At 34.7% G+C, this 25751-nt stretch overlaps 1 protein-coding gene across 2 annotated transcripts; it reads right to left on the bottom strand.

Annotated features, from left to right (window-relative positions):
- Positions 1-22631: 22631 nt before the first annotated feature.
- LOC112780075 (uncharacterized) lies at positions 22632-25414 on the bottom strand. Of its 2 annotated transcripts, none has more exons than XM_025824417.3 (6): positions 25296-25414; positions 24713-24781; positions 24449-24589; positions 24266-24339; positions 24009-24146; positions 22632-23124 (listed from the first exon to the last, which is right to left on the bottom strand). In XM_025824417.3, exons 2-5 carry the CDS (start codon positions 24770-24772, stop codon positions 24014-24016), a joined length of 408 nt encoding a protein of 135 aa, XP_025680202.1. In that variant the 5' UTR covers positions 24773-24781; positions 25296-25414; the 3' UTR covers positions 22632-23124; positions 24009-24013. The 2 variants fall into 2 exon arrangements, with proteins under 2 accessions (XP_025680202.1, XP_025680203.1); XM_025824418.3 differs by lacking the exon at positions 25296-25414 and adding an exon at positions 25104-25226.
- Between the last annotated feature and the right edge of the window lie 337 nt (positions 25415-25751).

Below are 25751 nucleotides of genomic sequence, written 5' to 3'. Positions count from 1 at the left end.
ATTCGACTTAAAGTCAATTGATGTGGCTTTAGCCATATTACTAGTATGCAACTGATGCAACGGAAAAGCCAAATCTAGGACTTGTTCCTAAGTAATGTTGGGTTACAGGTAGTCAACCGATACATGAACTTATGGCCTGCATAAGGCTAGACATGCATTATCCTTGTTTGCGCATATTCCTTTGTTTTGTATTCTGTGTGAATGTGTTTCTTTGTATTTCCTTTCTATGTGATGTTTTTTTTCTATATTCTCTGTCAGTATACTATTTTTTATATTCTACTGTTTGTCTGTTAAACAGCAAAGAATTAATGAACCTAACCCGTAACCCCAACTTTACTAAGAACCACCAAGTTCTTATGCCAACTCTTTCCCACAAGCGGAGACGGGAGTTCTTTTCCTTGAGCTACTGGAGGAGAATATGCCAATGCCAATTCCCCTGCACCATCACCTCAAGCTTCAAAAGAACCACTAATTGAGAAGATTAAGGTACCAAAATACAAGCCAAGAATCTCATATCCTCAAAGGCTCATGGGGAAGAATGAGAAAAAGTAATACTCCAAATTTTTGGAGATATTCAAGTCACTGTACATCAACATTTCATTTATTGAAGCACTTGAACAAATACCCTGTATGTTAAATTCATGAAGAAATTGTTGTCCGAGAAAAGATCCTTAAAAGGAGGCCAAACAGTGGCAATGACTAGAGAGTGTAGTGCAATTATTCAAAGAAAGTTGCCAAGTAAGAAGAAAGATTCTGGAAGTTTCTAAATCCCCTGCACCATTGAAAATACAACTTTTGAAAGAGTATTGGGTGATTTAGGGGCAAGTATTAATTTGATGCATTTCTCTGTCATGGAAAAGCTTCAAATTAAAGAGATGAAACCAACAAAAATAGCTCTACAAATAGCAGACAAATCAATCAAGCATGTACATGGAGTGGTTGAAAATGTCTTGATCAAATTGAAAAAGTTTTTCCTCCCAATGGAGTTTGTTATCCTTGACATGAAAGAAGATGAGAATACCTCCATCATTTTAGGGAGATATTTTCTAGCCACTGAGAGAGCTCTAATAGATATGAAAATGGTGAATTAATGTTGAGGGAGCATGATGAGCACTTGGTTTTTCATGTTTTTAAAATCATGCATCATTCAAGTGAGGAGGAGAATTGCATGAAGATTGAATTAATTGATCCAAGCCTCTAAAAACCTCCTGATGAGACTAACAAGAGGTTGCAACCCAAATCCCTCTTTGTGAAAACTAACAAGACTCTCCTGACATCAAGTATAAGTTTGGTGTTGAGTGTGCACAATCACCTAAACGGGAAAAGAAGATTCTGAAGAAGCCTAGGAAATGGAGAAAGAAGAAAATTCTCACACAAGTGACTTCTCACCTGGACAACAAGTGATATAATTTTCTTCCCACCATGGATATGGCCAGATAAATCTAACAAATGGTATAGATCTTATACAGTAAATAAGATCCTCTCATTAAACACATTGAACTCATAGATGAAGACAATGGGAGGACATTCATAGTGAGAAGGGAGGCATTGGAGCACTATGATCAACCTCCACCTTAGCAAGAAACAATCGTCAACCTAGTGACGTTAAAGAAGTGCTTGTTGGGAGACAACCCAACGTTCGGTATTTTCTTGTTATCCTTTTTTTTGCTTTGTTTAAAGTTGTGTATGTGTTTCATAGATTAAGTTTGGTGTTACTACACCAACAGGATACTTGCACTTCACTAGGTACTTGGCACAGTTTCACATTGATTGTGTCATACTAAGTTTGGTGTTCTCACTTTGGTGTTGCCACACTTCACCCATGCAAGGTCTGCCTCCATGCAAACACATTAGTAACCTAGTTATTTTATGTTTTTATCTTTAATTTTGTTTGTTTTATTTGAATAAGCATCTGCATTACTTGATTGCTTTCACTAGATAATCATGATTATTCCTATTTCCATCATTATTATTTTTCCTTTGTCGCTCGAGGACAAGAAACCACTCTAAGTTTGGTGTTGGAAGCTATGCTCTGCATAGCCTAAGAGAATATGGAGGCAACAACAATGAATGAGGTAGTCAAGTTCTTTTACACTTTTTTTTACCTTTTATTTTGTTTATTCCTTTCTATTCTGTTTGATTTTTCTTTTGCTTTTGCACTGTTTTTATGTTTTCTCATTTCATGTCTTGTCTGCTGAACTTACTACTTGTAAGGTCCTCCTAAGCACTCTAATCACATAAAAAAGAGTTGTTCAGATGAAGGAGAGTTAAATCTAATAAATAAAGTTATCTTATGAAAAGTGGTGGTATACTACTTATGATTGTCAAGGATTAAGCTAAAATGTTGATGATCCTGTACGAAAGAGAAGAATGATTTCTTATGAGCATGAGGCCTAGAAAATTATTATGAGACCTCTAAATAAACAAAAAGATTCTTGAATTAAAAAAGAAAAAAAAAAGAGAAGGAGGAAAAGAAATAGCAAAGAAACAGAATAAAGAAAAGAAATCAAGATAAAGATTAAAGGTTGCAAAGCTCTGAGCATCAATCATTAAAGAGCCTAGTTATGTGTCTGTGGTGTTGATTGTCCAAGGATAGGGCTCGAGTGACTAGATCTTATGGGTGCCTCAGCACCCGGTAACTTGGGCCATCTGGTCCGGGATTATCGATCGAAAATTCACCATCAAGAGTTTCTTTGAGACAAAATATTTAGAAGTCCAAAGAGGCTTTGGACATCGATGGCTGAGAATTTAAAATCTTTAACTATCGTTTGTGGTACAAACGTATCAAAGAGTGGCTCAGGTAATTAGATTCAAGGGGTGCCTTACTGGTGCAAAATTTATAACCACAAACTAACCGGCTAGTGCACCATGTCGTACCAAGTAGTACCTCAAGTGAATAAGGATCGATCCCACGAGGATTGATGGACTAAGTAACAATGGTTAAGTGATTTACTTAGTTAGACAAACAAAAAATAGTGTTTGAGAGTTCAAAGAGCATTAAACAGTAAATTCAGAATATCAGAAGACAGACAATAAATAAGTTGGGAATAATATATAGAGAAACAGTTAAGGTTTCAGAGTTATCTATTTTCCGGATTGACTTTTCTTAATAACTATTTTAATCATGCAAGATTTAATTCATGGCAAACCATATGTGACTAAACCCTAATTCTTTAGACCTTTTTAGTCTCCTCTAACTCTCATCAACCGCCAATTCTTTGGTCAATTTATTCCAATTAGAGGGTGAAGTTTAATTTTGGTTATTATGCCACAAAAATCTTAATTATCCAAATATAAGAGGATTATATGTCACGTATCCCATTAAATCCAGATAATTAGAAATTTAGGAGAATATGTTTTCAAGCTGTTGTTCAAGTAAAGAGCTTTTTCAAGTTATACAAGAACTCAACTAGAAAGAGGGTCATACTTCCGTTCCACCCAATTTCATAAAATAAAGAACGAAAATAGTTCTTGAATTAAATGAATCAAAACATGAATTAAAATACAAAAATAATAGAATCAATCCATACAATAGACAGAGCTCCTAACCTTAACAGTGGAGGTTTAGTTGCTCATGGAAAAGAGTGAAAACTAGGATTCTGGTAAATTATAAATTGGACTGAGGTAGAATCCTCTCCGAGAAGAGAAGTTTCTTTTTCCTTTTATATATAATCCTAATTAATTTAAAAATCTATTTTCTAAAACTAAAATAATATCTTTTCTTATTTTAAAATAAAATACAAATTTAATCAAAATTAATTAAACTATGCGTGCATCCTTTGGAATAAGATTGGGGACCACTGGTATTATCAGCATCCACGCTAAACTTGGAAATTTCCAAGTTCAGCGTGGAGGAGGTAGTGGCATCTTTAGCGTGTTTCTTTGAATCCACGCTGAACTTGGCTTTTCCCAGGTTCAGCGTGGAGAAGGCAGCATGTGCTTCCCTGGGAGTTCTCAAATCCACGCTGAACTTGGCAGGAACCAAGTTCAATGTGGATAATGCAGAGGTTGATGGAGGCGAAATGTGTACTATTATATATTGTTCGAAAGCCCTAGAAGTTACCTTTCCAATGCCATTAGAATCACGTCAATTGGACCTCTGTAGCTCAAGTTATTTTCGTTTGAGTGCAAGGAGGTCAGGATTGACAACATCATTCGCTTTCTTTCTTTTTTGCTACAGAACTCCGTCAAATCCCTCCGAATGCTACCTGAAATAAATAGAATTGTGCACAACTTAAAGTAGCATCTATAGTGGCCAAAAGATATTTAAATTTTGATTAAACTTAGCAATTCAAGTGCAAATTCACAAGGAAAAGATAGATAAGATACTCACGCATCACAACACCAAACTTGAATTGTTGCTTGTCCTAAAGCAACCAAAATAAGTGCAAGATTAAGATGTGAATTTGCATGAGAAGTGAGAGTTTAGTCATGTTCAAGTATATTCTTAAAATGGGGTTTATTCATTGTAACTCTAAACAGTTTTGGCATCTCACTCTCCTTTGAATCAGAGGGATGTCAGTGTCATTCGGAATTAGAATCCAGATCATATTATGAATTCTCTGATCTTTATACTCCAGTTTAATCCTTGAACACAGCAAAATTTACTTTAATTCTCTTTTCTTTGGTGCTTTGCACCTTGAGCCTAGCCGTGACTTTAAATGTTTTGTCTCAAGCTTTACTTGACACAGAAACACCACAAGCACTTGACTGGGGAACTCTTTCTAAATTCTGATTTTTTTTTCAGTTACTCCCAGATAGTGGTGCTCAAAGCCTTTGGCGTACTCTGCTGAATGCATTTGGTCACGACTCTAAATATTCTGTCTCAAAGGTTACTTGAAACAACAATACCACAAGCATATAACTAGAAAAACAACTCTTTGAGCTTTTGATTATTTCAGACTCCCTAGTCATTGATGCTCAGAGCCTTGGACCTTGCTTTTATGCTTATTTTGTTGTCTCTTTTGCTTCAAGGATTAAATTTTTGTTTATTTAAGAGAAGTCATAATAATTCTCTAAATCCCTGTTCCTCATACATCAACATCCTTTAATTCAACTTCAGATATGCTATGTTTATGTCATTCATTCAGAGTTACAAATAACACCACCACAATTAAGTAAATATGACTAATTTTAGATATAAACTCACTCTTTTTCATGCATTACATCACCTTTTTTTTTTCAAGCTCAGTGAGCAATACATGAGGCACCTTTTTTTTTTTGTTGCATAAAACTCAAATAACAAGATGAACAATAAATAAAACTAGACCCTAAGAATTGAAATAGTAATTGATCATGCAATAACAAAATAAACAAAAAACAGGAACATAACATAGTAAGAACGGAAAGGAATATAGAATGAAAGGAATTCAACCACCCCAGTTATCCTAGTGGTCGTTTCATTCTTCAGGCTGTGCTCCTCCGTGAAGATGATTCGCCTCCCTTTGGTGCCATAAAAATAAATAGAAAAGCCATAAGCGAAGCGACAACACCAAACTTAAAAGTTTGCTTGTCCTCAAGCAAAGAATCACTGAAAACAGGGAGGGACATAAAAAGACATACGGAGGAGTGAAAACAAATATTATTGCAAAAGAAGAATAAAATGATAAAAGGACAAGAGAGGTTAAAATAATTAAAATATATAGATTATCTTTTTGTTTTTTTATTTTTTATTTTATTTATTTTTTTTATAAATTTACTGAACAAAAGAAAATTAGAGGAAGATGGGGAAACAAGCACGAACAGGGGACGTGAAGGCTCGGTTGGAAAGAGGGTGATATGCGTGAGGGTGGTTGGCTTTGTTTGTTGAATGGGACAATGTAGAAGGCCGCGGTGGGGAATGGAAGGGCAGGAGTGTAGTGGCGTTGGTGGGTGTGTTAGGAAGGAGTTGGGGTTTATATAGAATGAAAAGGGGTAGTGTTTATATAGGAGGGGGTTTGGGGAAGAGGTGTTGGTTTGAATAGAGAATTAATGAGGGGGTAGGTGGGGTGGTCACGAGAATTGGAGAGGGCGTGGTGGAGGGCATCGAATAGATAGGGAAAAGGGAGAGGGAATCAGGGAGGGTCACGAGAAAGAGAGGGGATCAGGGAGGGTTGAGCAGCCTTCACGCTGAATATGGTAAACACCAAGTTCAGTGCCAATGTTCCCGAATGCAATTCCCTTTGTATGCATGCATCCACGCTGAACTTGGGAAATTCTAAGTTCAGCGTGGAGTCTGGCTCTTGTTCACACTGAGTACGTCGTTCTCCATGCTGAACTTGGGATTCCCAAGTTCAGCGTGGGTCTTAAACCAAAAACACGCCAATTACGTCGTATGCCACGCTGAACTTGGAATTTTCCAAGTTCAGCGTGGACTTGGCAAAGACTCCCTTCCAAATTACACGCACCTGCCACGCTGAACTTGGAAAATTCCAAGTTCAGCGTGGAACTGGCAGACTCAACCTTCTCCAGAGTGTTCAAAAATTTTTCTAAGTGTCTGATTCCTGTTCTAAAAAATTCTGCATGATCAAGCATATGTAAAACAAAGGAAAAACAGTAAAACTCAATAAAAATCAAATAAATAATAAAATCAACGTAACGGAAAATTAACTAAGGATATAAAATTATCAGGTTGCCTCCCGACAAGCGCTTCTTTACCATCACTATCTTGACGGTCAGCTCCTTTAAGGAGGAGGATCATAGGGGCTCAGCTCTTCACCCTTTACTTTGAAATTCTTTCCTTTGTCTGCATAAATTAGCTCAATATGCTCCAGAGAGAGGATTCTATTTACTGTATAAATCCACACTGGATTGCTAGTCAACACCACCTTCATTCCTGGGGAGAAACCTTCAGTGAGGATCTTTTTGTTTCTCCATCCCCTGGGTACTTTCTTCTTTTTGGGGGCCTTCTCCTTGGTGGATGATGCATTCCCGACACCAAACTTAGGTTTGATGTCAGGAGAAATTTTATTGGTTGTCACTAAAGGAGGTTTGAGCTATAATTTCTGCTGTGCATCATCAGGGGGTTCTTGAAGGTTTGGATTAATAAGCTCAGTCTGCATGCACCTCTCTTCTTCACCTGCTAAATGTATATCTTTGAAGACGTGAAAGACTAGTTACTCATCATGTACTCTAAGCACTAATTCACCCACTTCTACATCAATTAGAGCTCTCCCAGTGGCTAGGAATGGTCTTCCTAGAATTATAGAGGCATTCTCATCCTCCCCCGTGTCAAGAATCACAAAATCTGCTGGGAGGAAGAACTTACCCACTTTGACCAAGATATTCTCCACTAATTCGTATGCAGGCTTCATAGATTTGTCTGCCATCTGTAATACTATCCTTGTGGGTTGTGCCTCTTGGAGTTGCAACTTCTTCATCACAGACAAGGGCATTAAATTGATGCTTGCTCCCAGATCACATAATGCTTTCTCAAAGATTGTGCTCCCAATGGTGCATGGAATTTGGAAGCTCCCTGGATCTGGCATTTTCCTTGGCAAGTTATTCTGAATGATGGCACTGCATTCTTTAATCAGGACCACTGTCTCATCTCCCTTTAAAGGCTTCTTCTTTGACAACAACTCCTTCATGAACTTGACATAGAGAGGCATTTGCTCCAAAACCTCAGCAAAAGGAATATTGATTTGCAACTTTCTGAAGACTTCCAAGAACTTTGAAAACTGCCTGTCCTTGGTCTCCTTTTGAAGTCTCTAAGGATATGGCATTTTAGGCTTGTACTCAGGAGCCTTTGGCAGTGTAGGATAAGTGTCAAGAGAGTCTGGGAATAGGTTGTCTGCACGCTTTGGAGGGACGTGCTCTACTTCTTCCTTCTTCTCTCCTGGAGCTTCCTTTTCAACTGGCTCCTCATTAACTTGTGCTTCCGTACTTGCCACTTGTCCACTTATCAAGGTGATAGCCTTGCATTCCTCTCTTGGATTTGGAATTGTGTTACCAGGAAGGCTATTAGTGGTCCTCTGATCAATTTCATTAACTTTTGTGGCTAATTGACCCATCTGAATCTCCAAATTCTTGATTGATGCTCTGGTTTTCTATCTAAAACTTGCCAGTATTGATTCCAAATCATTGTTCTGCTGGGGCTGAGAAGTTGCTTGCTGAGATGATTGAAACTGGTGGTTATTGTGACTGTTCTGTTGGAAGCCGCCCTGAGAATTATTGTTGAAATTCGGAGGTCTCTGAGGTTGGTCCCTCCATCCAAAATTTGGGTGATTTCTCCACCCCTGATTGTATGTCTTAGAATATGGATCATTATTGGGATTTCTAGGACCACTCCCCATGTAATTGACCTGTTCAGAAGAGGATTGAGCATAATCATAATTATCATTTGCACAAAATTACCTGTCATGTCATAGGAGTCCTCTTGAGGTGGATTTTGGGTGTTGATCGTTGAGATTTGCATGCCACCTATCTACTGAGTAAGTAAATTTATTTGCTGAGACATAAGCTTGTTCTGAGCAAAAATAGCATTAAGAGCTTCTACTTCCATAACACCCTTCTTCTGAGGAGCCTCAGAGTTCACAGGATTCCTGTTAGATGAGTATAAATATTGGTTACTAGCAACCAATTCAATCAGCTCAATAGTCTCCTCCGGTGTCTTCTTCTTATGCAATGAACCACCTGCAGAATTATCTAAGCACATCTTGGACATTTCACCCAAGCCTTCATAAAAGATATATAGTTGGGTCCATTTGGAGAACATGTCCGGAGGGCATTACCTAGTCAGTAGCTTGTATCTCTCCCAAGCTTCATAAAGAGTTTCACCATCCTTCTACCTGAAAGTCTGAACCTCCACCCTAAGCTTAGTCAGCTTCTTTGGTGGGAAAAATTTAGTAAGAAACTCAGTAACAATCTTGTCCCAAGTATCCAAACTCTCATTGGGTTGGGAATCTAGCTATAGCTTTGCTCTATCCCTCAGAGCAAACGGTAAGAGCATGAGTTTGTACACCTCATGGTTCACTCCATTTGTCTTCACAGTATCACAAATCTGCAGAAAATTAGAAATAAATTGATTTGGGTCTTCTTGGGGAAGACCATGATACTGGCAGTTTTGTTGCACCAGGGTGACCAATTGTGGCTTCAACTCAAAGTTGTTCGCAGCTATAGGAGACACCACAATGCTTTTTCCATAAAGATCTGCAGTAGGAGCAGAGTAAGAGCCAAGCACTCTCATTCCCATTCGGATTTGCCATGTTGGCATCAACAGCATTATTATAATCCATAGTGGATTCTGCAGCCTTGTAAAGTCTTGCTTGTTGCAAATGCCGCCTGAAAGTCTTTTCAGGTTCAGGATCAAAGTCTAAAAGAGGTTCCTTGTTCCTGTTCCTGCTCATAAACAGACAGAAAACAAGAAAAGATGAAATTCTCTACGTCAGAGTGCAGAGAATTCCCAATGAGGTAACTTGTGTAAAGAAATAAAATAAAATTACTATTTAAAATAAATAAATAAAATTAAAAAATTACTAGTAAATTTAGGACAAAATTTTTTTGAAATTATGGAGATAAATAAATAAGAAAAATTAAAATTAAAATAACTAGAAAACACCAAATTTAATTTCAGAAATTGAAAAGAAATAATTGAACAAAAAAATTCGAAAATTAAAATCAAGAATTAAATAAACTAATAAATAGGAAAATAAAATTTATGCAAGGGAAAAAATGAAGTAATATGAAATAACACAAAAAAAGAGCAACGGAAGTAAATGAAAATAAGATGAATAAGGTAAGCTAATGACGTTCACGAATTAATTAAAAAAAAATTAAAAGGGAAGTAAAATAAAACAAACGAAGACAGGAGGTGGATGTGGACGAAACTAAAAAAGAAAATAAAATAAAAAATAGAAAATAAAAGATAATAATACTAAAAAAATTAATTAAAAAAATTATCTAATTTAAGCAATCAAACAACGAGTGGTTGTCAATCACAGTCAATTTCTGGCAACGGCATCAAAAATTTGGTGCGGAATTTATAAGCACAAATTAATCGGCAAGTGCATCAGGTTGTACTAAGTAGTACCTCAAGTGAATGAGGGTCGATCCCACGAGGATTGATGGACTAAGCAACAATGGTTAAGTGATTTACTTAGTTAGACAAATAGAAAATAGTGTTTGAGAGTTCAAAGAGCATTAAACAGTAAATTCAGAATATCAGAAGACAGACAATAAATAAGTTGGGAATAATATATGGAGAAACAGTTAAGGTTTCAGAGTTATCTATTTTCCGGATTGACTTTTCTTAATAACTATTTTAATCATGCAAGATTTAATTTATGGCAAACCATATGTGACTAAACCCTAATTCCTTAGACCTTTTTAGTCTCCTCTAACTCTCATCAACCGCCAATTCCTTGTTCAATTTATTCTAATTAGAGGGTGAAGTTTAATTCTGGTTATTATGCCACAAAAATCCTAATTATCCAAATATAAGAGGGTTATATGTTACGTATCCTGTTAAATCCAGATAATTAGAAATTTAGAAGAATATGTTTTCAAGCTGTTGTTCAAGTAAAGAGCTTTTCCAAGTTATACAAGAACTCAACTAGAAAGAGGGTCATACTTCCGTTCCACCTAATTTCATAAAATAAAGAAAGAAAATAGTTCTTGAATTAAATGAATCAAAACATGAATTAAAATACAAAAATAATAAAAATAGACAGAGCTCCTAACCTTAACAATGGAGGTTTAGTTGCTCATGGAAAAGAGTGAAAACTAGGATTCTGGTAAACTGTAAATTTGACTGAGGTGGAATCCTCCCCGAGAAGAGAAGTTTCTTTTTCCTTTTATATCTAATCCTAATTAATTTAAAAATATATGTTCTAAAACTAAAATAATATATTTTCCTATTTTAAAATAAAATACAAATTTAATCAAAATTAATTAAACTATGCGTGCAGCCTTTGGAATAAGATTGGGGACCACTGGTATTATCAGGATCCACGCTGAACTTGGAAATTTTCAAGTTCAGCGTCGAGGAGGCAGTGGTGTCTTTAGCGTGTTCCTTTGAATCCACGCTGAACTTGGCTTTTCCCAGGTTCGGCGTGGAGAAGGCAGCGTGTGCTTCCTTGGGAGTTCTCAAATCCATGCTGAACTTGGCAGGAACCAAGTTCAACGTGGAGGATGTAGAGGTTGCTAGAGATGAAATATGCACTATTATATATCGTTGGAAAGCCCTGGAAGTTAGCTTTCCAATTCTGCTAGAATCACGTCAATTGGACCTCTGTAGCTCGAGTTATTCCCGTTTGAGTTCAAGAAGGTCAGGATTGACAGCATCATTCGCTTTCTTCTTTTTCTGCTACAGAACTCCGTCAAATCCCTCTGAATGCTACCTGCAATAAATAGAATTGTGCACAAATTAAAGTAGCATCCATAGTGGCCAAAAGTTATTTAAATTTTTATTAAACTTAGTAATTCAAGTGCAAATTCACATGGAAAAGATAGATAAGATGCTCACGCATCACTTACGGGATTATCAATCGAACGCCCACAATCAAGAGTTGCCTTAAAAATGGAGCATTTAGAGTTGTCATCCCGAAAAGCTCTCTGTTATAAATAAAGAATTCAAGGATCAATCAAAGCTTAAAAGAAGGGTCTCATAATATCATCTGGCCTTAACTCCCGGGGATCCTTCACTCCCAAGAATGCAAGATTCATCAAGAAAGAAGAGAAATTAAAGATAATCACATGGTTTGCTAAACCTCACTCCTAAGAAGGACATGAACTTCAAGAATGATTCAACCCTCCTTCATCTAATACAATTCTTTACTTTTCTTTTTCTCTCTTTTGCTTGAGGACAAGCAAAGTATTAAGTTTGGTGTTGTAATGCATGAGCATCTTAAATACTTTTCATTGGCATTTCTTATAGAAAATTGATGACCTTTGCTTGATAATTATATGATTTTCAAGGCTATGCTTTGATTTCTTTGATTTTATCATTTTTATAGGGAATTGTTAGGAAAAGAGGAAGCTTAGAACATAAGTAGCAAATCAAGAGCAACAAATTGAAGCCTCTGGATACACTTCACGTCCAACGGCAGAGAGGGAGTTGTGTGTACGCATCTCATGCGTGCACACACAACTAACGAAAAAGAGATACTATGCGTATGCATTTGTCATGTGTACGCATGACAACAATAGCTGTGGGATTTGGGATCCCTACCATGGCAAGGTTGGGGAGCAAATAGAGAGCAAAACTTCAAGTGTGAAGTGCATTCGTAGGACGTGAAGATATAGCCGTTGGTCGTGGGGGGGTGTTGTGCGTATACATCTTATGCGCGTACGCACAACCAGTGCGAAAATGGACATCATGCGTACGCATGATAACATTAGCGTGCAACGTGAGAACAAAGTCATGCGATGTGAAGAGAAGCAAACAGAGGCTGAATTAAAGCAAAGTGAAGCCACGTTCAACGTGGAACTCTTCACGTCTAACGTAAGGATCAAGACAGAGAGTAAATTGGACCAAGATTTGGCTTCACCTACAACGTGAAGGGACTCACGTGTGACGGGATATTATGGGTCACCTCCTAGGGGCTTTAATTCATCCAATAAGTCCTCCAATTTTTCAACTCTTAAGTGATTACTCAAGGCTCAACATAAGCCCTTGAATTCTAGCATTAATTGAGGATCATGAGGAGAAAGATCTAAAGTATGACTTGGGAAGAAAAGTATTAATGAGTTAGATTTGATTTTGTTTTAAGTTGATTCTATTTTAAGTTTTGAATTTTGAATTTGTTTAGGGTTAGTATATAAGGAAAGAAGTCACACAGGTGCTCTCTTCTTCGGCAGCTTTTACAATTCAAAGTTTTTAGGTTTTCTCTTGAAGCATGAGCCACTAATCTCCTTGGTTAAAGTTAGGGGCTCTGTTGATTCCTATGGACTAATATTCTATCTTTTCTACCTTTGATTAATGCATTGATATTTTCTTAAAAAAAGTTTTCGTTCTTCATCCAAAGGATTTGAATGTGTTGGGAAACAATTCTTCTGTGACTTGAATTCTTTTAATTTCTTGAAGAAGTTAATTAATTGAATTAAGTTTGAAAACTTCTTCTCACAATTCTTAAGTTTGAAACTAGACTTGATATGTGACATCGAATCAACTAGGAATAATTCTTGTGAATTGTGTAGTTCTAAAATCAGTGAGAGTGCTTCACCTCTTTTCTTAAATAATTGACTAAAGGATTAGCGATTAATTAGGTTAAAGAAAAATTGAATTACTAAAGGATTGGGGTTCGATTACTAATGATTTACCATAAATACATCTTTGCATGATCAAGGTAGAAAGTAAAAAGTGTTTTTCAGGAAGTCTCAACATCTCTGAAACCTTAACTCTCTTAATCATATTACTTTCTCAACCAGTTTTAGTTTGCTCTTATTTAATTCTCTGTTTTCATGCTATTTGCTATTGAAACCCTAAGTTGTGCTTGTCTGACTAGGTTAATCAATTGACTATTGCTTGTTTAATCTGTTAATCCTCGTGGAAACAATAACCCACTCCTGTGATATTACTTGGTACGACTTGGTGTACTTGCCGATCGTCTATGGTTTTGTAAAATCCACATCAATAGATCTATAAGAATTTCTTGATCCAAAATTACAACCACCAACAACAACAAAATGAAATAAAATATCAAAGCACATTTGAGCTAGATGATGAAGAAATAAAGGAAGATGCAGCTAATCTAATTGCAGATCCATTTGCTATAGCAACTCACAGTGATAAAATAGCAACACGAGCTTGAGAAAAAGGATATGGTTGCAGGAATGAAGAAGAAGCAGGTGCAATGGCGCATGGCGAAAAGACGCGAAGGTAGAAGGAGATTGAGAGCAAACCAACACCATCTCCGATCTTCTATTCTGACTTCGAAGGCAACAGCAAGATGGAAGCAAGAGCGGTAACAACACTTGGCGAGACATCAACGTCGTGAATGATGGCAGAAATAAACGGCCTCATGCTTGTGGCAAGGCAACTAGCTATGGTGGCAGTGCTAACCTTGTTTCACAAGAGGGAGCTTTGAAGAAGTAGAATTGTTGTTGTCTAAAATATCCTTGATTAGAATTATCCAGAGTTGTTGGAAGTTGCTGATATTTTGTAGACAACTGCCTAATTGCTATTGCCTTGTCCAACTTAATTAGTTAGAAAGCTTAATTATTTAGAAATATTAGCTACGGAGATTCCACACTTAGCTAGCATATTGTAACTATATATAGTGTGTCAGTTATAATCAAGTGAGAAATTTTTTCACTCAATAATAAATCCAGTTTCTCATTCATCCCTTTAATTCATCTATGAAATCTTTCTTTGCTCTTTCTTGTTTGAAGAATTGCAGCTCCGAACAAGTTTCAACATGGTGCGATGAGCATGGAGGTGTTGTAGATTGATGAACACATAGAGAATCAACGATTTTGTCTCTTCCTTCTGGATCAACCATGACAGAACCTGGAAAAGGAGTGGAAAGCTCAATAAGTTCACAGAATCAGAACTCACAAAACCAAAATTTCTCTACAGAAAATTTGCAAATCTTGGCAAGATTGATGAATCAACTTGCATCCCTACAATCGCAAGTAGGAAGAACCAACATCACTCCAATTCAAGATCCAACAAACCCATATTACCTTCATTCGAATAAAACTCCAGGTTTAATCCTCACTCAACTCCTTTAACGACACGCAATTACCATTCTTGGGCAAGATCAGCCTCATTATCCATAAAATCCAAGAACAAATTGGGATTTATTCACATATTTCTTCCAAAACCAGAAAGATCCTATCCAAATTTTCAATTATGGGACAGATGTAATACTTTTGTGTTGTCATGGTTACATTCCTCTTTAAGCAAGGAAATCTTGCTGAGCGTCCTCTCCTGCAACATAGCTTCAGACCTTTGGAACGATCTTAAACATAGGTTCTATGAGGGAGATTTATTTCATGTAGCAGAACTCTAAGAAGAAATGTTTGCAATGAAGAAAGGAGAACTCTCTATCACAGAATATTTCACCAAATTGAAGGAAATTTAGGAAGAACTTGATGAGTTCAGACCACTTCCAAACTGCAATTGCGGGTCACAATGCTCATGTAGATTAAAAATTGTGCAAGAATACTATGATCAAGAATATGCTATCCGAATCTTGAGAGGATTAAATGATCAATATAGTAAAGTCAAGTTACGGATTATCTTCATGTCACCATTGTCAAAAGTTAATTCCATATACTCTATGCTTTTATAACAAGAAAGACAACTCATAGGACCTAATCATGCTAAAGAAAAGATTATTGTGAATGTTGTAAACATTAATGCTGGCAGTAACAATTCTAAAGAATTCACTCCAAACTTTACTCCATTTATGTGAGGAGGAAGAAATGTCAATAATCGACCAAGCAGAGGGAGAACCGGAGCAAGTAGAGGATCAATGAGGATTGTTCTCATTGTGGCAAGTCTAGCCACAGAGTTGAAGCTTGCTACCACAAACATAGTTTTTTCCTCATTTACAAAGAAGATTTGAAATTGCCAGTATCAACAATCTTATTGTTGCTAAGAATGCTGTTGATCCAAGCAACAATCTTAAAAGAAACTCAGCCCAAAATAAAGAGAAATAAAGCTTTGATGATTTGTTCTCTAAAGATTAAAAAAAAGTACTGATTGCACTCTTTCAATAACAAAGAAGTGATCATCCTCATTCTACCCTCCAATCTCAAGCAATTGATACTGTTATACCTCTATCATCAAGTGTTTATCATATTCTTTATGCATTTCACACATTTTACAGTCTAATAATTAGATAATGGACACTGGTGCTACTGCACATGTCACTTTTTCTTTTAATTTTTTTTCAAATTTACAATATAATTGACCCTATTTTGATAAAATGTTCTAATGGCACCGAAATAATTACAAATATTTATGGGACTGTTGTGCTATCACAAACCTTTATTTTAACTAATGTTCTCTATGTACCATCTTTTACATTCAATCTCGTCTCTATGTCCAAAGCAACTAATATTTTATCTTATGAATTTTTGTTCAAAAATGGATATTGTGAGGTCTAGGACAACCATTCCATGAAGATGATTATGCATACTGACCAGAGAGGTGGACTATACATACTTGATAGAGAGGCATCCTACAACTACTGCAAACCAAAACCTACACAAGTAGTAAGCTCAAACAGCACTATACCAGCAAACACTACTATCACTACTAACAATTCCATTAATCATCACATTTGGTATTGTAGATTAGGCCACATTTTCAATAATAGGTTGTTAGAAATGTAAAAATATTACCCTTTTATTATTTTTTCTTTGAATAATATTTCCTGTGAACCTTGTCATTATGTTAAACAAAAATATTTATCTTTTAGCTTAAGCTAAACAAAGTCAAAAAATTTGTTTGAGTTAGTCCACATGGATATTTGGAGATCTGTTTCCATCCCATTCTTTGCTGAACACAAGTATTTTTTTTTTTACTATTGTTGAGGACAAAAGCAGATTCACATAGATTTTTTTTATGAAAAATAAAAGTGAAACTCTCTTTCTTGTTCATTATTTTATGCAATTTGTTAAGCTTTAACATCAAATAAATGTTAAATGCATTCAAATTGATAATGGTGTTGAATTTAAAATGTTAAAATTCTATGAATCAAAAGGTATCCTCTACCAAACCTCATATGTTGAAACACCTCAACAAAATGGGATAGAGGAGAGAAAACATTAAGAAATATTAAACATAGCTAGATTACTCTTATTTAAGGTTAATTTACCAAAAAGATTTTGAAATCATGCCACTGCTCATGTTGTTCACATTCTTAATAGATGCATAGCTATGCTGGTAAGAACTCCTACCCATATAAGCTTCTTTTTAGCAAAATACCAAATATTCAACACCTTAAAATATTTGGATGATTAGCTTTTGTATCAATCTTGATTGTTCACAGAGAAAAATTTGATAAAAGAGCAAGAAAATGTTTTTTTTAGGGATACAATCTGGCACTAAAGGCTATTTACTCGTAGATGTTCACAACTAGGGCTGGCAATGGGTAGAGTAGGGTAGGATTTGGAATCTACCCTAATCCTACCTGCAAGTTGAAAATTTTTTTAAAATTCTACCATACCCTACCCGCGGGTTGAGAATTTCTCAACTCTAACCCTACCCTCACCCTAAAATTATTCTAAACCCTACCCGCAGAAAAATAAAAAAATTTTAAGTAAATATAAAATTCAACCATTCTAAATTTCATACATATTAATAAAATAGAAAATAAAAAGCTAAGTTCGAATTAAAATTAAAAACAACAAAATCTTAAAGAAATCTAACATAAAATTACAAATAATATGACTATCAACTAGCTTAGTGGTTATTTCAAATTTTATAAGAGAAAGATTGTAAGTTCAACACTCACTTTCTTCACTACATATATAACTTTTACATATATATTATATAATATATTAAGGGTGCGGGTATGATAGAATATGGTATACTCTGAATCTGTACCCTACCCTACCTGCAGCGGGTCGGGTAGCCAACCCTACCCGAACGGATTGGTCCGGATTGAATACCCGCGGATAGGATATACTTTGTCAGCGCTATTCACAACAAATAGTTTTTTATAAGTAGAAATGTGATTTTTTATGAGAATATTTTTTCTTATCTTAACTTCCAAAATACTGCATCTTTCCCTAACTTTCAATCTCATTTACGTATGCATCCTCAAAACACTATTACTTATAATGACAACCCTTCTCATTTTTTTGATAACTATATCATTCCTAACATAACATCTAGCACTACTTCCACACACACATGGCATGATGCATCCGATTATTTTCAAAACCATGATGATATAACAGGTAAAAATTCCACGAACACTACTCAAGACAATGGTCTCACACCTTATACACAACCCATTATTTCTGATAATGCTATTTTACAAAGGTCTACAAGGGAAAGACATAGACCAAGCTACCTAGATGGTTATCAATGTAATACAACCATCTCTCCAAGTCATGACCAACCATTTACTCCTCAGAGGTATCCCATGTCAAATCATTTATGCTATGACTCTCTTTCTCAGTCACACAAGTCTTTATCTATCACCATTTCAACAAACCCCGAACCAACATCCTATGAACAAGCAATCATTCATGATTGCTGGAGACAAGCCATCAAATCTGAGCTACAATTATTAGAGGACAACAACACTTGGACGATCACCGCTCTCCCAAAAGGAAAAAAGGCAATTGGGTGCAAATGGATTTTTAAAACAAATTATAAATCTGATGGGAGCATCGACAGGCACAAAGGAAGACTTGTTGCGAAGGAATTTACACAAACTCAAGGTTATGATTACTTTGACACTTTCAGTCCAGTCATTAAAATGATAACCTTTCGATTTCTCTTAGCCATTGTTACAAGCAAAAACTAATTCCTCCACCAACTTTTTTGCATGGTGACATACTTGAAAAGTCTATATGAAAGTGCCTCAAGTTCTGAGTGCTCCACCAAGGCCAATTTGCAAGCTCCAACGCTTTTTATATGGCCTCAAACAGGCAAGTTACTAATGAAATATAAAGCTCTGCTCAGCCTTGCTGTATTTGGGTTACGCTCAATCAAAGGCAGACCATTCCTTGTACACTAAGTCAACTTCAACAACTTTTACATTCATATTGATCTATGTAGATGATCTAGTAATCGCATGGGACAACATAAATGAAATTCAGAATATCATGAAGAAGCTGGATAATTTGTTCAAAATCAAAGACTTGGGTAAGACCTGCCTAAATACTCGAAGGTCAGTGTCAGGGTATTTCTTCTTTGTTGGCTGCTCCTTATAGTTTCATGGAAAAGCAAAATACAGGAAACTGTGGCTCAATCATCATTAGAGACAGAATATTGAGCCATGGCCTTGGCCACTTGTGAAGGAATTTGCTCACTTATATACTAGACAGTTTCAGAATTAAGCTAGTATAGCCTTTGACATTGTTTTATGATAATCAATCAGCAAGACATATAGCTTCTAATCCAGTATTTTATGAAAAAAAGAAACATATAAAAATATATTGTCACAAGGTTAGGGAGAAAGTGCAAGATGAAACCTTAAAGTTAATGCCGATGCCATCAAGAAAGCAAACAATAGATGTCTTGGCTAAAGCTCTATCTGCAGGACCATTTGAAACATTATATGGGAATCTAGGCATGTACAACATATACACTCCTAGTTTAAGGGGATGTTGCTATATAAAATATTTCTTATTAGAATTATCGAAAATTGTTAGAAGTTGCTGATATCTTGTGGACAGCTGCCTAATTGCTATTGGTTAGTCCAACTTAATTAGTTAGAAAGCTCAATTAGTTAGAAATATTAGCTATAGAGATTCCACACTTAGCTAGCATATTGTAACTATATATAGCGTGTCCATTATTATAATCAAGTGAAATATTTTTTCACTCAATAAAAAATTCAGTTTCTGATTCATCTCTTTAGTTCATTTCTGCAATCTTTCTCTGCTCTTTCTTGTTTGAAGAACTGCAGCTTCGAACAAGTTTCAACAAGAATCATGGAGGGTGGCGGCACGAGTGTGAAGGGCATTGAGGTTGTAGCAATCGCAAACATCGTTCAAATACCACAACCGTCATGCAACCAAGAAAGCAATGGCATCGCGGCGACGAACGGCGTAAGTGGTCATGGTTGCATGACCAAGAAAGGGATGCCTACGATTACAACGATGGCGACATGTGGGAGGGTAGAGGAAGAGCAAAGAAAAATTGGGTTGGGATTACTACTTTGTTAAACAAGCCCAACTTTTCGATAAGCTTGCAGCAATATATTCTTTCAAATTTATCCTAAGAGTTCAAACAATATTTCTGTTTATTCCAATTAGACTTTGGGACTCTAGAAAGACTTTTATGTTTATATGTAAGGTGATTGCTATAGTGATGATGGCTGTTTTTTTCTCAGGTGATCAACTGACTTGGTATAGTAGTGGTCTCGACACGTTATCTTTATTCTTGAACAGTAGGTTTGGGTTCAGACTTCAGATGACTAGTTTTAGAGGACTAGGGAAGTCACCCTATGTTTTCCTAGTAGTTATCAAAGAATTTGGATTGTGAGAAAATTGATAAAATACTAAAGTTAAGGGTTAATCACCATTAATTTTATAATTTTCATGAAATGTGTGTTTCACTGACTTAGTAATTAATTCCTTATTTTATCACTTTACTAATTTTTTTATTTTAAAGTATCTTGATCCATTATCAAGTAATTAACATCAATATTATAATTAGGACGATTATTTTCATACTACACTCCTTAATTATAGGCCACCAAGCCCCTTTTTGTTGGGTTTTCAATGTTTGTCTAAACTTGTCTAAATAATAATAAAGGTAAAGTACTAAATTGGTCTCTTACGTTTGGGTGTAATTCTGTTTTGATCCTTAACGTTTAAAGTATCCTATTTAAATCTAAAAAAGTTTCATTTAGTTTTAATATAGTCCCACCGAGATGTCAAAGTTAAATAATTAACTGAATGTCCTACATGACAGCAGCAAGAACAAAATCGATAATCTGGAGAACAAATACAAACTCCAGAGGCACAAAATGAACCGTATATGTATTAATACATTTATTTATTATTTTTCTTACAATTTAAATGAAATATTTTCTATAAAACTAAGGAGAATGATAAATAAATGTATTGATACATTCACGATTGATTTTGTGCCTCTGAAGCTTGTACTTATTCTCCAGATTATCGACCTTCTGTCATGTAAGAGATTCCATTAATTATTTAACTTTGACCTCACTGTGGAATTACATTGAAGCTAAATGAAATTTTTTTGCATTCAAATAGGACACTTTAAATCTTAAAGACTAAAATAGGGTTATGCCCAAACATAGGGGACCAATTTAGTACTTTACCATGATGATGATGATGATGATGATGATAATAATACTTATTTCTAAAGCATATATTACTTATTAAAAAAGTTTTTGTTGCTAAATAATTATTCTTCTATTATATATTATAACATGATCTATCTATAAAAGTAAAATATATTTTTTTGACAAAATAAATAATGCCCATTTTAAATTTAATTTGATCTCATATAAGTATTTAATATTACTTATTTTAATAATGACACTATTAAATGAATAGAAAAATGAAGAATAATAAATATTTATTTATCTAAAAAATTTCCAATACAAAATTTTATATTTTTGTAATTATATATATATATATATATATATATATATAATGGACATGTTATTAACCTATAATAGTTCTACTTTCATAAGAATTAATTCCTAGAAATACAGTAATCAGTTATTGATTGTATGACACAAAATATGACTTAAAGTTATCATTATCTATCTATTTTCGATCAATACTAATCTATATTAAAAAAAATATAACAAACACTAGTGACAAATAATGTATTATTTCCGCCAAATATAAATACATAATTAATGTAGTAAATTTGTAGTACAGAATTACTAACTACCAAATAACAAACACTACTTTCCATCCAATATTGAAGGAAACAAAAACCTATCCCATTAATAATGAGAAAAATCCAAAGCAATTACACAAAAAAAATCATAACAACACGGCTTTAAAAATTTAAAGAAAAAAAAAGTAAAAAACACAAAATGGACCCCAAGGCCCATATTTACAAAATAAAAAATCATAAATCTTGCTAATTATTCTAATAATACTAATGACATGACAAGTTACCAGAAAATTTTAGTATGGAGCAAACCGAACCTTTATTTTTTTGGTGAATAGAGAGGGTCAAAGATCCGAAACAACAGAAAAGAAAGAAACAAAGACAACGAGAGGCCTAACACTCACCTCTCATCCTAAAACAGCCAAAACAATCAGGGGAAGCAAACCGAACCTAACTCTAACTCTTCTAAGACATACCTGACTCCTATGAAAAAGAACATAAAACATGCCATTCTCCTTGCTATACCAACTCAGTTCATCATATGAGAAAAAAAAAATAGACATCATCACCTTAGCATAACCCTGCATATGTAATAGGATAGAAATAATTGCTTTTCAGAATTATTTACTTTCTAATTTTTTTTAATATTTGTAATTAAGAGTAATTATACTTGGAATTTAAATAGTGTTTTTTAGTTTTTTCCAACCTTGTGGACAAGGCCACAAAGTTAGTTTGACGGAGAGAATATTGTAAGGATAGGCCTATTAATTAGGCCCATATGAATCATTTAACTAATTAGGATTATAAATAGAAAATTATTATCATTGTATTGATAAGGAATTAATAAATTGATATTGATTGAACTTTGGTAAATTAGAGTTTCTCTCCCTAATATAAAACGGAAGTTCTAACATATTTAAATCTTATGTATTTCTCTGTAATCTGTAAGTGTTGTTTAGTTTTCCTATTAATAAAAGTTTTATTTTTTGTCAAAAAAAAATTATGTCAAAAAAAAAGACCACCGTATTTTCTATTGAAAATGTTTCCAGCAATTAAGAAAAGTTTGAAAATGTGTAAATATTGATTTTAGATTTACGGAGGTTTTACAAAATATTTTCATTGGAAATTTTCTTATAATTTGCAATCAAAAGTGTTTTCACTCAAAATTTTTTATTATCACTGAAAATTAAAATGAAAATGAGCAAACCGTAATATTTCACTGTACAATATTGTCATCCTGTTTTCAATCACATAGGTATATCAGTATATGTAACACCAGTACCGAAAAGTAAAAGATAAAATTCTATAGAAGCAATCTATAAACAATGGCTTTTGGTGTTTCAAACAGGAATAAAGGGGAAAGTTGCAAAGGCATGAGATACCCACTTCATCGCCGCATTTTCACTGAGATAAGTCAATGAAGTATAGGAGAGCTACTTGTTTGCGAAATTTAGTTCTAAACTGTCAATAGTAGCCCAAGAACATTCTTTTTTTTCCCTCTTACACTTGCTCCCAAGCAGAGCAACACTGAATTGATACGGCATTTTGGCTATCAGACCACACTTGTCATTTAACCATCTATATATTTAATAAAAAGAGTATTTATAATGATGCACCAATTGGTTCCAGATAAAAGAAAATACAGATGACGAACTTCACAGTTTCCACTTAAACAGGAGATATACGAAAACCTGCACAGGATCATCTCAATATCAACCCCTTCAACAATGTCAGGCTCTAACAAAGCTCTAATCATCATCAGGAATAGGCAAGGCATGTTAATTTCAAGCATAGGCAAACTCAAAGAAGAAATGCATTAAGAGAAGGCTACTCAACTTGTGGGATTGACAATTGTACTAATTTGCTTGAATGTTATGTATTATGACTGTTGTTATCAAAATATCTGTTAATTACATCCTTGAGAATTTTTACTTGGACTAATTAGCCCTTGAAGAAAAAATATCAATTAAGTTCTCCATGATAGCAAACGATGGATATGTATGTCCTTTTGTTAATAGAGAGTGCGAAAGGAAATGGAGTCGTCCATGTATTTCATTATCTACCGCGGTACATGTCTCGTTACTGTTACTGCCATATAAGCATGAAAATGATGTAGTTTTGAACAATCAAGCATTTATTATCTTTTGAATTTCTATCTAATCTTTATGAACTGCTCTCTATTTATCACGAATCCTACTAAGACAAGTAAAATTTCGTTCCGAAAATTGTTATCTACAATCTTTCATAAATAGACACGTTGTACTAGTTAAGTTTTATGTGATGAATTAATAGAAGGACATCACATGTCTACCATTTGCTATCGTGGATGACCAAATTGGTACTTTTTTTTTTTTTCAAGAGCTAATTAATCTAGGGTCAAAATTTTCAGGGATGTAGTTGTTACTTTTCTCTTAATCTAATATGACCACAAATTCCAAATCAAATAAAACAGATCCTAATGCTTCAACACACGAATTCAAAATTCTACCAACTTCCAAAGGTATTACTATTTCCTCGTAGATCTATAGGGCCAAGTGATTATGTTAATGCATGTTCACATACATTAGAAAAATACCTTCACTAATCATTCTGATTGAGCTGAAGTAGATATCGAGCATTATGCAGAACAGCATTAGCTTCCTCATTCGAGGCATCAATTGCACGCAATTCTTTAATTTCTTCCTGCCATTTCTCCACTTGCTCCTTATGAATCCTACACATTATGAGTTATCAGTTATAAAGAGTTTTACCATGGAAACCATATAAAACAACAATAAAAAAGTAAGAATAGGTATATGGGCTCAAACGTTTTCAGTTTCATAGCTCACATACATAATCAGTTTCTCCTCAAATTCATTGCTTAATTCCTTAAACATTGTTTTCCCTGATTCCAAGAGCTCAGATACCTAAATGCATACCATCATTTCAGCAAGGTCAAAACTCAAAATTGATTTCCATAAAGTATCACAAGAATATTCAGTGTGCTATAACAATTATACACATATATAGCTTTACCCTTTGAGTAAAATTCTCAATTTTCTCAAGAATAAGAGAGATATTCAGTTCCATTTCCTCAGATCCAGTAATGTTGGCCTCCATTTCTTCCTCTTGTACAGTACGTACTGAATCTGCTTCAGCTTTCCCCTCTTCTTCCCCCTTATTTATTACCAAAAATTGCAAAAACAATAAACAAAACTAAATAAATAACACACAGTACGGTGCCGAAGAGGACGAAAGGTAAAATTCATGAGAAAATTGTTGAAGGATAAAAATGAGAACCTCAGGTTTCAAGCGTTTCCTTGTAGCTCCATTCTCTGAGCTTTCCCTTCGAGTTGACATTGGTTAAACCTAAGCACACAATTTAACCATAAAAGATATTTTTGTTCTAAATCTAGATCCAACTTTATGCATATGAACCAAAAAATTAGAAAATTCAAAATTCATCTAATAATCTTTCTTTCCTTAAAAACAAGTCACACATAGTAGTGAACCGGAACTAACTAGTGTGAAACCCTAGCATAGAACGTAAATCCGAATTTTCCAAACTAGAACTACACAATAGAAAAAACGAAGTAGAGTTCAGGATTGAACTATTGCAATTGTGAATAATGTGATAATGATTTGAATGAGAACGTAAATGGCGAAGAAAATCCAAATTCAGAGCACTAACAACGAATATGGGAACGGTGTGACTGCGTAATGATTGATTGAATTGCAAGCATCAATTAATCCAAAGATATATCATAGAAAAGAAGACACTAAAAAGAAACAATAAATTGAATTTTCTCTCCGCTGATGGATTAGCGTGATTATACTTGTAAGACAGTAAGAGCAGTGAAAACAAGTGGAAACGAATTTTTACCGTTTAATTGAATTTGCGAAGATGAATAGCTTTGTTAATCTTGGAATTTCAGAGTAGCAAGAGAAGTATGTGAACGAAAGAGAAAAAGCAAAAGGACTAATATAGTCGTTCACGTTCATGATTTTGAAAGCGCGCGTCTTTTTTTTTTTTTACTCTTATGCTTTTTTTCGAGGATATTCCAACAAAAATCCACCTATCTTGTGGTTAATTTTTTTTATATGATTTACACATGTAAGTTATAGTGGATTATTGAGTTTTGGGGTGATATACATTATACACTCTTGTAATAAACTTTACTTTTTGGAAGCAAGGGAGAAGAAATTGAACCGTTCCATTTTTTTGCACAGAGAGAAAAAAATATAAATTGAACGATCCGATTTGTATGAAGTAAAAGTTGGACTGGACCGAAATTAGACTCACCAATTTCTGGGCTTGGAAATTTTTTTTAATGCTAGT

Source organism: Arachis hypogaea, chromosome 19, assembly GCF_003086295.3.
Source record: "Arachis hypogaea cultivar Tifrunner chromosome 19, arahy.Tifrunner.gnm2.J5K5, whole genome shotgun sequence".
NCBI lineage: Eukaryota > Viridiplantae > Streptophyta > Magnoliopsida > Fabales > Fabaceae > Arachis > Arachis hypogaea.
The sequence above is the reverse complement of the archived record's forward strand: the minus strand, read 5'-3'. Positions and strand labels throughout refer to the sequence as shown.

What these genes read in the sequence shown, in the direction of transcription:
- LOC112780075 (XM_025824417.3), bottom strand. Translation starts at nt 24,772, where the DNA reads ATGTCAACTCGAAGGGAAAGCTCAGAGAATGGAGCTACAAGGAAACGC. An exon ending in GGAAACGCTTGAAACCTGAG is followed by an intron (nt 24,590 to 24,712) that starts GTTCTCATTTTT and finishes GTAATAAATAAG; the next exon opens with GGGGAAGAAGAGGGGAAAGC. An exon ending in TTGAGAATTTTACTCAAAGG is followed by an intron (nt 24,340 to 24,448) that starts GTAAAGCTATAT and finishes GTATGCATTTAG; the next exon opens with GTATCTGAGCTCTTGGAATC.